The sequence below is a fragment of the Anarrhichthys ocellatus genome, unplaced genomic scaffold (assembly GCF_004355925.1).
Source record: "Anarrhichthys ocellatus isolate YVR2014 unplaced genomic scaffold, GSC_Weel_1.0 scaffold74, whole genome shotgun sequence".
Classification (NCBI taxonomy): Eukaryota; Metazoa; Chordata; class Actinopteri; order Perciformes; family Anarhichadidae; genus Anarrhichthys; species Anarrhichthys ocellatus.
The window spans coordinates 1175811-1193371 of record NW_022280104.1 but is presented as its reverse complement, the minus strand read 5'-3'; the positions used below and the strand labels follow the sequence as shown (position 1 = coordinate 1193371).

The 17561-nt window shown below is 43.1% G+C and overlaps 1 protein-coding gene across 1 annotated transcript; it reads right to left on the bottom strand.

Annotated features, from left to right (window-relative positions):
• Positions 1-1193: 1193 nt before the first annotated feature.
• Positions 1194-5124, bottom strand: LOC116397889 (kelch-like protein 38). Its single transcript, XM_031873792.1, has 5 exons — positions 5002-5124; positions 2885-4105; positions 2625-2766; positions 2375-2480; positions 1194-2156 (listed from the first exon to the last, which is right to left on the bottom strand). Exons 2-5 carry the CDS (start codon positions 4102-4104, stop codon positions 1864-1866), a joined length of 1761 nt encoding a protein of 586 aa, XP_031729652.1. The 5' UTR covers position 4105; positions 5002-5124; the 3' UTR covers positions 1194-1863.
• Positions 5125-17561: the final 12437 nt, after the last annotated feature.

The following is a 17561-nucleotide window of genomic DNA, read 5'->3' as shown; positions in this document are numbered from 1 at the left end:
GTGTTGTGATGTTGTGACCGGACAGGACAGCTGTCCTGCTTGAGCCTCCAAAAACCTAAATCACAAACACACACACTCTCTCACAAATACACTTAGTCACACACACACACATACACACACACCTGTTGCTGTTCTTCCTGGATGAGTTTCATCACTGGCTCAGATTCTCTGTTGTGAAACCCTGCTCATTAGTTGCTCTTGCTCTCTCTAGTCGCCTCTCACATCTGCCGGCTTGCGTGGCAACTGACAGGACCACATGCATCACATGGTGTAACATTTGCCCTCTTGTTTGTCTCTCAAAATAACATCATAACTACTATAGTTTTTCCAGTCCCCCACCTTGACCCACCCACTGTCCCCTGGACTCTATTTGCTGGCAGTGAGTGACTGAAACACCTGACCCAGTGATTTCTGGTTTCAAAGTAATGGACACAGAGTCCTGTGTAATAGCTCCTGATCACGTTATGTTTTCTCCACACTAAACAGCTGACATCAGTCTCTACAATTTTAGAGGTGAATGAAATCATGTTATCACTTCAGCTGTTGCTGATCCTTACTTTACTCGAGATCTGAATTACCTGCACCATTCATATTAATATTAAATGTAATTTTCAAAATAAATTGTGATCCTACGAACACTAAATCATTCGTGATATCCTTTCATGCTGGCTAAACAGGCCACACAATTTGGCTGTGATGTCTCCTATTTTCATGTCCATCAGCATGTGTCTTCTGTATGAGCAGTCACATTCAAATTCATGTTAGTCAGCTGAGACCTCGTGGGGCACCAGTGGCTTTTACTTCACCTGCAACAGGTGGAGAAAAGCTATTTCACAATCTTCCATTCTCGATAATATTTAAAACTGTTCTTTGCAATGTGATACATTTTCCAGATATTTTATTCTGTGTCCCTCCTTGTCTGGATGGCAGGAACCTGCCTGGACATGTGAAGGTCCTGTGTGGACAGGAGTGAGAGCGGGGCCAAACAGACACATGATGACACATACGGGAGACATGAGCTGCTCAGATTGCACTCGCTGTCAACTGACGAGGCACTGTGAAGACATACTGCACTGAGAGATGGAGAGAGGCCAGGTGTCTTGATTGAATTTTTATTGTGAAAAATCAATAGTTAGTACCAGAAAAAGCAGTACAAAAACATTTAAAAAAAACACCCTTTAAAAAAAGTTAAATTGTATCTTACTAAATACAGAAATTGAGGCTATTCACACAAGGTCAGAAGTTAATATTTTAGTATACAGTAGATATGTAAATTATGTTGTAGAATCATATTGTGCATTATATCATTCTAGGGTAATGGGTCCTTTAAAAAAACACAAAATCTAAAAAACACTGCCAAAAGTCATATTTAGTCAAAATTCAGTCTAAATTTATACTTTGAACACATTCCTATGCTTTTATTCTGATCTCACCACTGCATGAAATATTTGGTGACAATGTTATAACAATATTTTCATCATCATTTTGTAGTGCAAAGCAACAAGTAATCCAAACTTTCACCAGACACAGCAGCAGTCAGACTGAGCACCACACAGAACACAGCCCCCGGGATTTAATCATGACAAGTGAAATCTCATGATTTAGAGCAGGCTGAAAATAGCACTTTCACCTTCTGTGAAGTCAAGACAGGTTGAGAAGGGGATGTGGCACACAATAGCCTGTTTTCATAGGTTTGGTTGTTTAAACATAGAAAAGACATGGAACAAGTACATTCCCAGTTATAGAAATGATTCAGGCATTTTAAATGAGTCCTTTGGTTGGAATAATGCATTAACACTTTTTGATTGACAGTTGTAAATAAACTGGTTTCAAATTAATAGCATTAAAGGAGAACATCAGAGATCAGCCATGATTTTGCCCATGGTTTGAGACATACGTCAAAGTCAGCGAGCCATGATCAAACAGTTTATACGGCAGAGTCCCCTTAGATGTCCAAGTGTCCGTCTTTGGATCGTAGCAATCGAAATTGTCTGAATCCTCGATGACGTCATTGCCGTTGATGTGACGTCCGCCTGTGACGTAGACTTTGTTGTTGAGGACGGTGGCAGAGTGGTGCATCCTCCTCTCCTTCAGGTTGGCACACTTGATGAACCGGTTGGCATTGGTATCGTATGCGATCACTCTCCTGGTGTATCCTGTGACAAGGGAGGCATTCATTTGAGAGGGGCAGCCCGTGTGATTCAAGCAGAATGCCCGCGATGCATTATGATAAATAAATCAATACGGAATTACAGCAGAATGAATATGGTTCTCTTTTTATGGATTCCTTTCTCCTTTTCTTAGCTGAATCAAAGGTGTTAAGTGTATGAGCTTTAAACATAAACATTGTTTTGTTAGCACTCATATTGTCTACCTCCAATGATGTAGATTTTGTCATCCACAATGGCAGCAGGAGCAGACACATTCTTCACGGTTCTGTTCTCCATCCTAGACCACATGTTCCTGGCAATGTGATACACCTACCGAACGGGGGAGGGGGGTCAGGGTGAGGGGGAAATAGATTGAGTGAGTGAGTGAATGAATGAATGAATGAGAAAGAATAGACGATGGAGCTGCAAATGAAAGAAAACATAAACCGTGATTTAGTGATTGAAGAGCATTACCTGTATTATTCTGACTGGGTTCTGCATGGCGTCCTCTCCTCCAAACACGTAGATCCTCTGGTTAGAAGCAGCCACTGCAGGGTGCAACACAGCCTCAGGCATGGGCGCCATAGCCTCCCATTGGTTGAACATACTGTTGTACCTGATAGCATTATGGAGAGAAGTGTTTTTATTTCCCACGTTTGCGTGTTTAGTTCTGTATGCGTATGGGCTTTTGCCAAGACAGGCTTTTGTTTGATGATAATTATGGTCCAACTCACCTCTCCGCGCTGTCCGTCAGTCGTCTGTCAGGCCCAAGGCCACCCAGGACAAAGATGAAGTGGAGGTAGGAGACACTTTGGTGGGCAAAGCGTGGCGTCAGCATGGGCTCTGCTGTCCGCCACTGGTTGGTCTTGAGGGAGAGGGTGTAGACGGTCGTGCTGACTTGGCAGTTCTTTGTGTTTGTGGTCAGGCCTCCGATGACATACAAGACACTGTGAAGGGCAACATAGGAGGCTTTATACAGACGAATGGGCAGCTTGGCGAGCTGCTGCCATGTCTCGCTCCTTTCATCGAAGACGAAGGCCTCCCTCGAGGTCTGCTCGCTGTTCTTCCTTCCTCCTACCACCACCAACATGTCGTGGGAGGAGTAGCGCCTCGGTGCAACCCAGAGAGGTTTGAAGTCAACCGCTGTGTCACCAACGCATTTCGTGTTGACGGAAAACATCAGGCGTCGGACCGATTCTATGAGCTCGGCGCAGAATGTGGAGGACTGGATCAGAGGGTCGTTGGCTATGAATTGAAAGAGGTATGTGGGATGGATGTGGCGGAGGCGAACTTTCTTGAAAAGGTCACTGATTGCACCACGCCTGGATAAAGGATCATGGTGGATCCAAGCTACCAGTGTCTCAAAGACCTGCTCCTCCTCCGCGTAAAGACCGTCATCCTCCAGGTATCCCATGAGCTCTGGCAGGGAGAGCTCACACAGATCCTCAGACGCTGACACGTCCGAGAAGCTCTTCATGGCCATCTCCTTTGCTTTGTCCCTCAAACTGTTACAATTCAGGATCTCAGAGAGCCGTATCATGCTCAAACAGTTGTCAGGGCTCAGTTGCTCCTGAAGGAAGCTCGAGCAGGCCTCAAAAAGGCGGCCATATTGCAACATGGATGCCGCCTGCATCAGAGGCAGCACGATATCCATGCTGATACTGACGAGTCCTGTGTAAACATAGTCAATGACACTGCTCAAAATGGCCGATGTGATGCCCTGTAAGTCAATCTTAGTCTGCTGTGTCTCTATGAAGTTGTTGCAGAACATTGCTCTGAAGTAGGGGCTGCTGGAGACCAGGACGTTGCGATGGCATGGGATCTCTGTGTTATCCGAACACAGTGACACATCGATCAGGATGTTCTCCTGTCTCAGTCCGTTGAGCTGCAGGAGCAGGTTGGAGGACTGCTCCTTGTCTTTGTAGTGGAAGATCTTGACCACTGGTCGGTCCATGCTGAGGAGAGACCATGCTGTTATTGTCAAATCAATTGGGTTGTTTTTTTTTCAAATCAAGCATGGATTCTTTTAGCATTTTTTAATGTAAGCTCCTCCTCCAACAACTTGTATAATCAGACACATACTCTAATTCTTGTTCAATCATTTTAGCTAATTTAGCACTAATGTGTACACTTTACCAAAACTGGATTAGATGTTAGTTTAGCTTAGAGTTTAGGGTCAGCAGTATAAGGATTTTGAGAAAAGGTCCCATTTTATAAGACATCTTAGAATTGATTATAATCCCGAGAATTTACAAATTCTAGTGAAACAAACACATTACCGCAGAACCATGCCACTGGAATTAGATTCAATACACTCCTGTGTCATGTATCCAAAATTCTGTCCTACAAATATTCTTGGTAAGCTGTAACCAAAACCACTGCTTGATTGTGTACTTTACAGATACCATGTTTTTTGAAGCCTGTTCAACTCATAACACACACACTAACTTTATTATGTGATCATTGCCTTTAAGCCCGCGGGCCCAATTTAGTGCTGCTACACCCAGTCATTCTACAAATAGGGCCTATAGAAGCCTGTCTGACTTATTATGAAGACTAGTTGTCTAAGTAGATTACCCCAGAAACACCTGCACAACTATTCATTGTCATGGAAAAAGTGGTGCATGTGACTGCAGCTCTTCCAATCCATTGCATGCATTACACATCATTGTAAAATAACACATACAAATGGACTAGTCTGATTCAAAGCAAGAAAATACAGAATGCTAATTTTAACATATCACTGGAAAAAAAAAACTCTTTTGTTTGATTCATATTTACATAGAATTTATCCAAAGCCATGCCAACAACATACATAAGACAACAAGCCTCAGAGGAATACATCTCCTACCTGTTCCTCTTCTCTCTCTTTTTATGTTGTGTGGTTGCCCCACTCTGTTTTCGAAAGCAAGATCTCAAGAGAAAATCTGATGCGTTGACATTTCCCTGTACTTTCTTCCTCTTAGCTCCTGCGTCGATACTGTGTGCCTGTGTGATACAAAGGGGGCTGTCTCTTTGTAGGAGCGTGCTGCGTACTGTTTGTTTGTTATGGTCTCTATCCACGAGGCCTCTGTGTGCATTCCTCCCCTAAAAATAGAGCCGCTCTTTGGCAACACGGCTGCAGACTCACATGTGTCTCGTCAAAGAGGTTTTCTCAGTATATGTCTGACTCCCCACCTAATCTTTTTCTTTCCTTCTATTTCCCTATGTCTTTCTTTCCCTCTTCCTCTTATATAATGTCACTTCAGTTCTCCCTGGTCTGATCTCTCATTTCTTCTCTATACCTTCCACTCCTATTCGCTTCACCATCTCCATCGCTGTCTGCCAGATGATTGTAGCAGTAAAAACAGCACTGATACTCGAACACCCATGTTATTGGCTGCTCACACTGTCGGCCGGCTGGTTGAAAACACAGAGATACAAAAACATGATTAGATTACTGAAGCAACTCAGAAACAGAGAGAGCAACCACATGTAAAACATTCAGGCCTTGACTACTGGCATCACAGCAAAGTCACCAGACCCAAGCTACTCAGATTTACCAAGAGGCTTGGGTTAATGGAGTAAAATTGTTGTACTCTAGGCTATGTGACGCACTGCTAAATATCTTTGGCTTCACTTTTACAGACGGCATTCATCCTTTAAGCATAAGGAAACGTCCTGATTTAACTGCACATCAACAACAGATGCTTGCGTTTCTTATGCTTGTATTTGTTGTGCTCACTTCAGCCTCATTTGCTTCACGCTCCCTGGAACAGATCAAGCTCAATCACCAGCTTTCGTGGAGTGCATCCCACAAGGTTCAGGTTTCGTAAAAGCTGGAGAATCAATGGTTGCTGGTCTGTTTCATAAATGTGGCCACATAAAAACAACGAAATTAGAGTGCATTTTCAGTCGTCATGATGTGACATGTTTTTCTTGTACTCGGGCTTGTTTACAGAGCTCTGCGAATCAGACATAAATAGCTGCTTGAGCTTCGACGACCACTACTGCAGTTCAATGTGGATTGCACAACAAAAACACTAGGTTAACCCACAAACTGCTTGTGCCATGCCAGCCTTCTATGTGGACAGTTTATCATGTTGTTGTTTGTGGGCTACACTGCAGCAAATACATGCAATTTAACTATGAAACTGCCAAATGACATGTATGTGGAGCACAAATCTGACAAGAAATGAACTGTATATCCAGGCAGTGATACTAAAAACTGAGGTCACAAAGTTCCCACATGTGACCCGATGAAACCAGCCGTCATGTAGGCAGCAGTCAAAACTAAACAGCTCCATCTAGTGTTTGTGTCTATAAAATGACAGTTTGGCATTTTGTGAAAAACGGGTTCCTTTTCCAATTAACTCTCTGGCATTTTAAGCCTTTTAGAGTGTAGTCATGGGTTTGTTTCCAAGTAAAATACACAATTAACAGGTCAGCTAAATTGTAAGGTAATACGTTTTTTTTACCATGCAACAAAATGTCACAAATTAATATCTGCCCTTCTAGCGTGATATTGGCATTAAAACTATCTCATCGATCTGTATAGTCAAGGGCAAAAGCTTAACTTGTTTGCCCAGAGGACAGCGGTGTCATTTTATAACTCACACACTCATATTCAAAGCTGTGATTGCATTCTTTAAAGTTAAGCATATTGTCTGCTATCTCTGTTCCTTCACCTTGACAGAAAGGAATCATTAATGTCTGCCTTTAGGCAACAACTTATTAAAAGTTAAAGCTGTGGCGCACAGTGTGCAGCAGAGCATTTTCATGCAGCATCATAACTGTTGCCACCCACCGCCCGGTGCTGTGTCTTCATATAACCAAATGATTATCTTCTCATAAGCACATGGTCTAATAGAGCCTATACCCGCGGGATTTAGATCTTGCTGATTGGTATAAATGTGTGTGTGTGTGTGTGTGTGTGTGTGTGTGAAGGGCAGACAGCTCTCCTTGGTCAAATACAAGACTATTTGAAAGCAACATGGACAGGGAGTGCAGTTTCTCTGACTTGACTTCATTTGATTGCACTCACTCGGTACAGGGCCGCAGGTTGTTTTGCATATGGAGCCCTTTTTTTTAACCACTTAAATTTGAGTAGTATTGAAATAATTTGAAATGTTACATGATACATAAGATAAACTCAGAGCATTGGCATTAAATAGGAGAAAGGTCCCAGATAATGATTCCCTTTCATCTCAGTTTGCTCAATGAAGACCTTTTTATATTTTTATTAAATCAATGTGAAAGTGAATGAAACGCATCATATCAGTGCTGATCAGTGCTATTCCACAGCCCAGAAGGGAAGAGACAAATTTCAAAAAGGTTTCATGTAGACTGCCATGTTTCCTTTTTTAGATTATAGTGCTCGCCATCATTTAATCCAGCACTACAAACACACGTAAAAACAACAGTATTTTCTGTTCGACTCAGTGTGGCGGTTGTGAGTTTCCTCCAGATTGAATCTCTTTCTTGTTGTTCTATGATAAATCTGAGGCTTGGTCTGAAGTATAGTAGTTTGTCACTTTGTCATATCTGTTGCGATAACGTGCCTTGGCCCCGGGGCTTCGATTCTCCGCTTGACTAAGCATGCTGAGACTTAGAGCCCAAACAAGCCTCGCTTCTACAGCAGAGTCCAAGAAGACTCACTAGGATTTGGGATTTTTTTATGACTTTTGCTTGAAAAAATGTTATTGATTCTAACGATGTCAGCGTAAATGAATTGTTATCCGAGCCACACACGGTCAGTATAAAGCTTCATAAAGACCTGCCCCCATTAGGTCAGGTTCTAGTAAGGCCATTAAAGGTGCAATCCTTACAATTTCAGTTCTGGTTGATTTGGTGACACCTGTGGTTGCTGTTGGTGATGCTAACAATGTCGTAATAAAACAACGCAGAGAGTTTATTCACCACCAGGAAGTCGGTTTAAAGAGCTTGTATGTCAGAAACAGCGACAACAGAGGAAGACGTGCAACACTCGCAACTTGTGTTTCGCAGTAGTTTTACTCGAAGCAAATATGTTTCTCTTCAAAATGACGGAAACGGACTGTTCTGCTCTTCCAGATTATGTCATCACGCGAAACATGTGCACACAAATTACGAGCAATGTGCGCATGCATCATTTCCTGTAAATCTTTTGTGTGTTTTCGCACCAGTTGAATCCAACACAGGAATGGCGGACTGCGCCACCGACAATGCAAAAAAATCAACTGAGGAGTGTAAATGTTTATAGCAGCCATCAAAAAGTAGTTTGATATGATGAACATCTGAAGGATTATAACTTTAAGATTAAATATCCTATTATCCTGTACAGTTACATTTTTGCTGTTTAAAGATATTTATTTTATATGTAGGTGCATGGTGACTGTGAGTTGCTGAGTCACAAAGCTGACATGGCTCATCCTAAAGTCCTTAAATGACCTGACGGTTGGTCTTAATTTGACTAAACTTGTATATCCCATTTGTAAAATAAACATCAGTTCAAGTCAGGCACCGACTGACTGGTGTGGATCGACTATTATATTGTACCTAATTTGTAGGAGTATAGCACAGACATCTCTTCAAGAAAACTCTTGGCATGGCCATGATGTAACTGAATCATGTGTGGGATTGTTATGTGACTTTAAGAAAAAAAAAAAATGGAGATGAGAAGTTCAATCTGAATTTAAGTGTCTCGCTGATACTCCTTTCAGACCAACTTACATTATTGTATCCACTAGGTGTCAGGCCAACGTTATGCAAATTTAAGGAGTGAAAGGTTGTCCCCCGTGACTTCCAGGAGGAAGCTATCAAGGCTAAACTCACAGTCAGTCTGTAAACACAACAGATGCATAAACTGGTGATATATTATTTTAGCTATTTTAGGCCAGCACGACAGAATACCTTCTAAAGATACACCGACAGAAAAATGAAGCTATTATTCCATCAGTTGTTTTGTTTATTGCTGCAAACAATGCACTTGAGGTGTGACATTTATAATGGCCATTTACTCAGGCGCAGATAGCCAAAACAATTGAAACAGACAGTGAGAATCACGTGATAACCTCTTGATCCTTGAGCTGTGGGGTGTTATTCCCAAGTGCAAAGAGATCCATGCCAGGCAACACGGAGAGCAGCAATCTGGCTTTGATGGAGAGACGTCCACGTTGTAAATCAACAAAGAGCGAGGGGAGGGCGGGGGTGAAGGAGGTTTGAGAGGAGTAGCCCACAGAGACAAAGAAAGAGAGAGAGTTGGGTTCTGTACGTTCACACATGCCCAAGCAGGGATGAGGTCTTAAAGGGCTTACAGTTAGCTGCTTAAAATTCTTCTGATGTAACCAACACATGCAGGACAGGTTATTCGGAGAAGGAAAAAAAGTGCTTTGTAGCAACAAAAAATGTGGAGGTGGAGGGGGAAATGCTTTGTGTTTACTCATCGTGCCCTCCACTGTAGCTCTCCCAAGGTTCCTCTCTTGTTGGTGTGGCGGTCATTCAGTCGTCGCTGCTGTGCAATCTGACAGCCTCCCTTTATGCCGGCTCAAATAGAGTCAGATAGACTGTGGGGGTTAGTGGGTGGTGTGCGAATGGAGGGGGACCTTTGTGGATAATGCGTGTGCCTTTATGTGTGCTATATGTTGCTACATGTGTGGGAGGGAGGCGATGTGAGCGCGCGTGTGTGTGTGTGTGAGTGTGTACAGCAGATATTGATATTCTGCTAGCAGCAGAAGCTGAAGCCAATGTCTTTAAAGTGTCAGCCCTCAGCAGCCAGCCAGGTGTACCCGAGGTTCAGAAGAGAGAGGGCGATCGACGAAAGGGAATAAAGCGAACAACGGAGCGAGAGAGGAGAAGAGAGAGGTCATGAAAGACAGCAGAAATACAAAAGCAGATGGAGACCGACAGAGAGAGGAGTGCTACAGAGAGGAAGGGAGAAAATATATATAGAGAGGGGATGAAGAGAAAGAACGCTTTTGCTGGGTTTCTGGAGGTGAAATTACTCGCATGTCTTTGAAGGCCTCTATGGCTGTCTGTACCCTCTGTATTGTGGCCATCGGGCAGTCAGAGACACAGGTGGACACAAGGGGAGCGGTGGATGCAGGGACAGACAGTCAAAATGTCAGGTTTCAAAACGGAACAAATGAGTGGTTTTCAGGTTCAGCCAGGGTCAGTCATCAAACAAAAGAATAATTCAAAGTGTGGTTCGCCATTAAACAGACTGCCAATCAAAGAGGCTGCTAGAGTTTTGATTGTGACTCTATACTTTACACCCTACTTAATGGTGTTTTTATTTTCTATTGTTCTGGCCTTTTGTTTCAAACAGCAGCTAAACATAATCATTTCAGTTGTATATTAGTTTTGAAAGGTAAATAAAAGGCGTTTGTAGAGCACAAACAAATAGCACACCTCTCTACAAAGGTGGTAAGAAGCTTCTTATGGAGGAGAAGGATTTCCTTCCTCATCACTGTTTCAGGTATGACCAGGACTACTTTGTTTAAAGCTTCTCCAATTAATGATTATATGTTGGCAGTTGATCAAATTACTATGTGTAGTGCCAAAGGGGTTAAAGAATCATCACCTGACTCTGCAGTTCCCCTCAGTGGTTTTAATGTATTTAAGTCCATTGTTTTGGTTTTAAAGCCCCCAACCTTACTTTTCCAATTCAGGCAGTTGATGTCAGCAAAAGAGCTTTAAAAAATTTTCCTTGCACCACATAAAGCTGACAGACAAAGTTAGCAACTAGCAAGTAAACATCGGCAGCACTCAGCAGCTAAAGAGCCAGATATCTTCCACAGGAGTTGGTGGTGACCAAAAACTAAAAGGAGGTGAAAGGAGAGTGTATATTTGATGGGACTCCAAATGTGTCTGCCCAACTGTTTTCCATTCAATTTGTTGTTTCAACTGTATGAGGTGATAAAAACGGTTCTGCTGGTTTAACCTTTACTTATCTGGGGAAGATTTTTTTTAAAGCTGCAGTCCACACTCACAACGTGCACATTCACACCTGGAAGCTGCCCAGTGCAACCACAATCTGACCTGTTGGTCACTGAACTGTTAATGGATTGAGGGACTCGCTCAAGGGCCCCTCGGTGAGGGGAAGCATTACTTTCTAATGTAGAGCTTCATTTTTGTTCAAAGACAAAACCTCTTAATGCCAAGCTCTCAGCTCAGGCCTACCATTTATGATCTTATTGAGCTTCTCTCATTATGCTGAAGTTCTTCTCATCTGCATCATACCGTCCATCGTTTCCTTCAGGTTCCTCTTGGCTTTACCACATTAGCATCATTGCCCAGCACCCTCGGCTCCTTCTATGCCTCCCCATGTCCTCCTCGGAACCTGTTGCACTGCTCCTCTCCTCCCTCATTCCTCTCGCGCTCCCCACTCTTTCCTCCCACCTCATCGCGCACCCACACATTTCTAAACACAGTCCATGTTAATGGAATGTACTTGAGTAGCAGATAATTCAGCTTGGGGATGATGACTGCTCTGACCTTGTCTAAGATGCTGTTTTTTTGTCAAGCCAGATCCATTCGGTGCCTGTGTATGTATTCACTTAAAAGGAACATCAGGGGCTAATCACCTAAACGCTGATAAGGCTATTTAGAAAAAAAACATTCCAATGAATGCAGCATGCCTCCTTCTTGTGAAAGTACTCTTCAGCCCTAAATCTATTTTGTACACGCATATCTTCTTTCTGGAATTGGCTGAATGTTGTTAAAGGTAATGTTCTGGCTCGATTTGAGCATCCAAATACCATCCTTTACATTTGATAACAGGAGAAACTATTATAAAACAATTGAAAGAAAGGCCCCCCCTAACATTGCTGTGTTCTTTTATGTTCAGTGTCAGCAGTCAAGTTTGTTTCATTGAGTGAAGCCAGCTTAGTGAACTACCAGCGGAGTTACATTTGCAGTCTTGTCTCATCTGCACTCTGGTCTAGACTATTTCCTCCTGACCTCCAAGTGTGTAACTGAGGAATGAGTTACTAACAGCACAGATAATTGCTATTCATCAACCTCATTTTTGTTAGAATATCTGAGTGCATTGTTTGCGCTGAATGAGAGTTTTCAATAACACGCTTTTATTTTTCCATCAAACATGTTGAGCTAGCCGTGACCTCGACCCCCTGTGGGAAAGAGGCCTCTTGTTGACAGGTATGGTTTTCACCAACATGTTTGCATTGCATTCTTTTTAGCCACTAGACGTGATCTATACTTTGCATGTGCATTGCAAACAGAAGGAACATTGTTTAAATGGGTTGTTCAGCGTCACCGATAAGAGGCTTGCAGGTTGAGATTTTCTGGTTTAAACTCTTATACAATGACACAATTATTTGCCTATTTGTTACTGAGGGCAAAAATTGAAACATCTTTACTCCTTTTATTCTTAAGAGAAAAGTTAGAAGGTCGAAAAATAAAACTTCTCTACATGCAAGCGATACTACATGCTCCGGTACTGTGGGGCTCTCCCTCCTGCGTGGGCGAACCACGAGTTGTGTCAGTGGTCAGTGAAAGAGGAAGGCCTCCCCCTTGTTGCCACAAATGATGACCATTGTCTGTCTTTAAGGTTAATAGAAAAACAGAGCAACACCGGTGCACTCTAACATCTCCCCAGTTAAATATGAATAAATGCGAGTACCGGGGCGTCGAGCATTATTAAAAACGATCAGTCAGTCGGATTACAACTCACACTCTCGCCGCACTGCTGCCAGCCTGAAGCTGGATGTGTCTCTGTGGAGCCCCTGATATTGAATAAAGACATGCCACACTCACAGAAAATAGCTATGCTTTAATATGCAGCAGCAGTAGGAACTTTTCTTCCCCCCTGAAGGCATTAGATTTGAGTGTGCCTTATCCCGTTGTTCAATGGCCTGGTCTACATGGCAACAGTCCAACAGAGATGAGAAGAGGCTTGTCATTGGATTTGAGGGAAGGCTGTGCAGACCGGTATGCTCTAAAGTTTGTGTCTTTATTCCTATCTTCTGCTGTCTTCACACGTGTTTTCAGCAACACTTCTGCTGTTAACTGCACAGGTTTTAATGCAAATGTGTGCCGTCTTGTCCAAACTCAAAACTATAGGATTTGACTTAATAATGGCAAACCTTTAGTCGGAGAGCAACCACAGAAAATGTTTCCAAACCCGAAATAGCCCAATCAGAGCCTTGATCTCGACTGTTCGTCATAAAAGCCCTTTTTGTCAACAGGAAGCAGGTAACAGAACTCCAAACAGCAACGATGACAAAGGCAAACTGACAAAAGACAAGGGGAGAACCTAAATACCCAAGGACAGGAGGGAGATAACGAGGGACAGGTGACAGCAGGGCTAACGAGCAACAGGTGAATCTCATAAGGGCGGGGCCGACAATCACACAGGCAGGAAACAAACCAAGGCAAGAAGTAAAGATGCAAGAGGAGAGGATGAAAACAGACTAAATGAAAACAAAAAACTAATTTAACTGCTCACTTTAGTGAAAAAGAAGTTTCACCGGGCAGAAAACAGCTTCATTTGACAGCACTGAATTCTACACAGATGCTCAATAAGAAAACCACCTCACTAAAAACCTATTTAAACCACTGGTTCCCAATTTCAACCCACATCAGTGCTCCATGGAGCATTTGTTTCCAACCAGCCAGTTAATTGCATTGTCTTTGTGTCCCAGGTCTGAAGCAGTCCGTCATTAGCTGGCCAAAATGAAAAAAACAGCAGGACCAGCATTAAAGACCAGTGATACAAACACTAACTGACTCTCCCTCGCTGACGTCCCTCTTTCTCTCTCCCTTCTCCCAACCTGTAATCCTGTGATCAGTTGTCCGGGCAACAGCACTGGCTACCGTTCCCCCACATGCACAGTGTTGCCGGGTCAGGATGAAAGTGCCGGGAGGGGGCGATGCAAATCACCTATTGCACCCCACTGGAGCTCTCCATAGAGATCCTGGGCGTAAGCCTGCCCCGAGGTTTTTCTCCCAACGAAGGTGCAACACCTTTGTGTGTTATTATCGCTCTTGCATGAAAGATCTCTGCCTTGCACATAAATAAATTAAAGTAATTCCAGACCTGATATTTGTTTCACTTAGATCTTAGATGTGTGTTTACAGTCACGGAGTATCATGTATGATTTGCTTTTTTTTTGTTGCTTTGTCAAATGAATATTTTATCAAAACAGGACTTCATTTTATTCCACTGCTCCATCCACAAATCAAGGCCTTACAAGACACATTGTAACTGTTTCGAAAGCCAACATATTCATGCTATTTATATATCGGATGCTGAAATGATACACAGAGAGCACAGGAGGAGGACGCTTTTGGAATGTGGAAAGTTGAGTGGCAGGGAATAAACATACGTGTACATGTACTTTACATATACTGCGACTGCACAATCGTGTGCCACTTCAGGGCAAATACACATCTTGTCTGCTTTCTTACACGGCATCAATAGCACCCATCGGGCTCACTGTTGTTGAGGAATTAGCTCATAGCCTTGTGCACTGCAGCTCTCTGGCTCCTCCGTAATCTCTCCTGCAAACTTTGTGTGAACTCATGTGGACATAATACCTTCATTCAGGAGTCAATGGCATGTGGAACAACAGCACAAAGGAGAGTTTCTGAAATGTTTTTGTAGGAAAATAAAAAATACAAAAGATGCTCTCCGTATACGATTTCCTGATACTGTGGCAGGGGAGAAGACTCTCTGGATGAGGACCTTCTCAAGATAGGTGTATTATATCTAGACACATTGTTAATAACAGAGAATATATGCAAAGAGTTGTTGCTGTAATTACACGTCACATTCCCCTTTTTAAATGTGGATTTTATTTTTGAATCAACATAACCATCTGTCTGTCTCTCTGTCTTCATTTTCTGACTCTGAATCCTCTCTGACTGTGATCACATAGACTGCTGCTTTTGGTCGTCTAACAAAAACAGATGCATGGTGCCTGATAGAAATTATAAACTCTTGTCAACAAACAGTACGTTCCATTTTCCCCCTCGGGGATGGTGAGAGTATATTTTCCTCCAACAAAATGGCACGAATGAAAAAAATAAAAAAATGAATCTGTCATAGAGTAATGACTGAATTTACATGTCTTGTGGTTTAAATAAAAGTGGAGACATAATTTGGCAATTTCTTTTTCAATGAGCTGGTTCCTCAGACGGGCACCGTCAGTGGTTTTATCTGTTCGTGCACAGGAATATATTGTGGTGCTTGTGTATCACTTGTACAAACAGAGAGAGTGAACATTTGGAGTTTGATGGAGTGTCTGAACCGCCCACAATACACACAAATTACCAAAACCCTTCAGGGCCTCTTCTCTGTACTCGTGTCATTTAAATAGCTTAAACATTACAGGATTGTGACTGCACTTAATGTCACTCTGAAAGGAACTTGATGAGTTCAGCTCCCTCTTCATCTCCTCTCCCGCTGTGGTCTATTCAGCAGAATGTGATATGACACCTGTACTGTACCAGAGTTCCCGCTCTTTGCAAACTCGACTCAAGCTGATTTCATTTCTGTGAATACTTTTTTTTCCCTCTCCCCCTGCACTGTCACTGCCAGACCTGTAAATACTCATCCTGACCTCGAATAGCCCGACAGCCCTCCGAGATAATCCCGCAGCCTCGCTGAGGAGTGGAGAAACAGTGTAGAGAAATCCGCTGGGAGAGAGTGACTGTTGGAAAATTCACACTGACTTCTTCTTTTGCTTATTTATCTTTGTGACAGTGGGTCCAGAGAAGGGGATGACAGAGAGAGAGAGAGAGAGAGAGAGAGAGCGGTGTGGTGTGTTGGCCCTGCAGCGAGAGGCTGTGATCATGAGTGGCAGTAGAGAGACAACAGTGAAGGAAAGGGACGGCGGGGCCTGTGACAAGAGCTGTAATGGTAATGCATGTCACATCGATGAGGCCACGCCAAGGGAAGTTGGGAACGGGGGTCATCTCCACATTCCGTCTCCCAGCAACTCTGCTCGGGGCTCTTACTCCAATTTTCACTGCTGTCATTTGTTTGGTCCTTCTCTGTCTCTGTATTCATCTTTTCCTTTTACCCTAATCTTTCTCTGTTTCACTGTGACTTTTCTTTCCTCTACTCTTTCTACAATGGACACTATTCATCCGTCACCCCTGTCTTTGTCTCTCTCCTCTCAGTCTCTCCAAACTCCTTACAATTCACTACTCCGTTCTGGACTCTATACTTTTTCAAGTTAAGGAAGTGAAGCCAGGTTTAAACACAGCCCCTTTAATAAAGCTGGTGTAGGGAATTTTGGAGAGTAAACTAGTGTTGTATCTAACCCAAAAAATCCCAGCCCCTCCCCTCGGGCCTCCCTCTAAAGCCACTCCCACAAAACACATAGAGGAGGTGTCCACAAGAGAGCGTTACGGACAGGCGCAGCGCACCTTTGTCACTGCTAACTGTATTCAACTACGGCGTGTCTCATTCAAATGCAAGAAAACACCTAACATTATCATAATGAGCGTAAACGTGAACATGGCTATTGTTGGGAAATTTTGTTTGTCTAGACTTGTGAAAGACTGCGGTCACGCCCAATGAGTGCACTGGCATATAGTGCGCGCAGGTACAAAGGCAGGGTATAGGCCATTCATGGACAGGCTTATTACAGGCATTGGACATGCGATTTTGTTTTCTGCAAATATTTCTTTATTTTGCAAAATTAGAGGTTTTCTAAAGGGAATCTGGTGGTCGGAAACACTATTGCTTTTGCCCACAGGGACCGCCAAAATCAACACAGCATCTTAGCATCTTTACATTTGTTTAAAACGTTTAAAACGACGGCTCTTTACTTGTAACACAGTGTTCCCTATATTATGTTATTTCTGCTTTTACTAAAACTTCTCTCGCGCTACTGGTGATAGTCTACACCTGTGTTGTCTCTCTGCATGTACACTCATTTCCACAGAGTGCCAGACGGGTGGCATTAGTCTGGGTGGGCGACACCAAGGTGTCCAAATTCTCTTTGCGGCCCACTGCTCCATTGAGCTGCACAGAGGAGCTTAGCAAGTAAGAAAACAGCGCTAATCATTACCCACACCCTCACCCACAGCCCTTCCCTTTCCTCTGCCCCTTCCCACCTCCTTCCTCTCATTAAAATAAGTCAGAGAAAGCTAGCCTGCATACTGATGCTTTGTTAAGCACTCTTAATTGAACTTGAGGATTCTTAATGTGCTATCATTCAATTGCTTAGTCTGTGTGCTCTCAGCTGCTTCGGCCTTCTGTCCTGAATTTATCGCCACCTCCTCCACTGCCCGTTGATTCAGCTTTTGGAGGAAGGGCTCTGTGTCAGATTTGTAGTGTGCGGGCATGGAGGAAAAGGGCATTGACTCTTTATACAACAGAGGGAACAAAAGCGCTCACTTGGTGCCAGCTGGGAGCTTCATCATCAGCCAGGAAAGAGAGAGAGAGAGAGAGAGAGAGAGAGAGAGAGAGAGAGAGAGAGA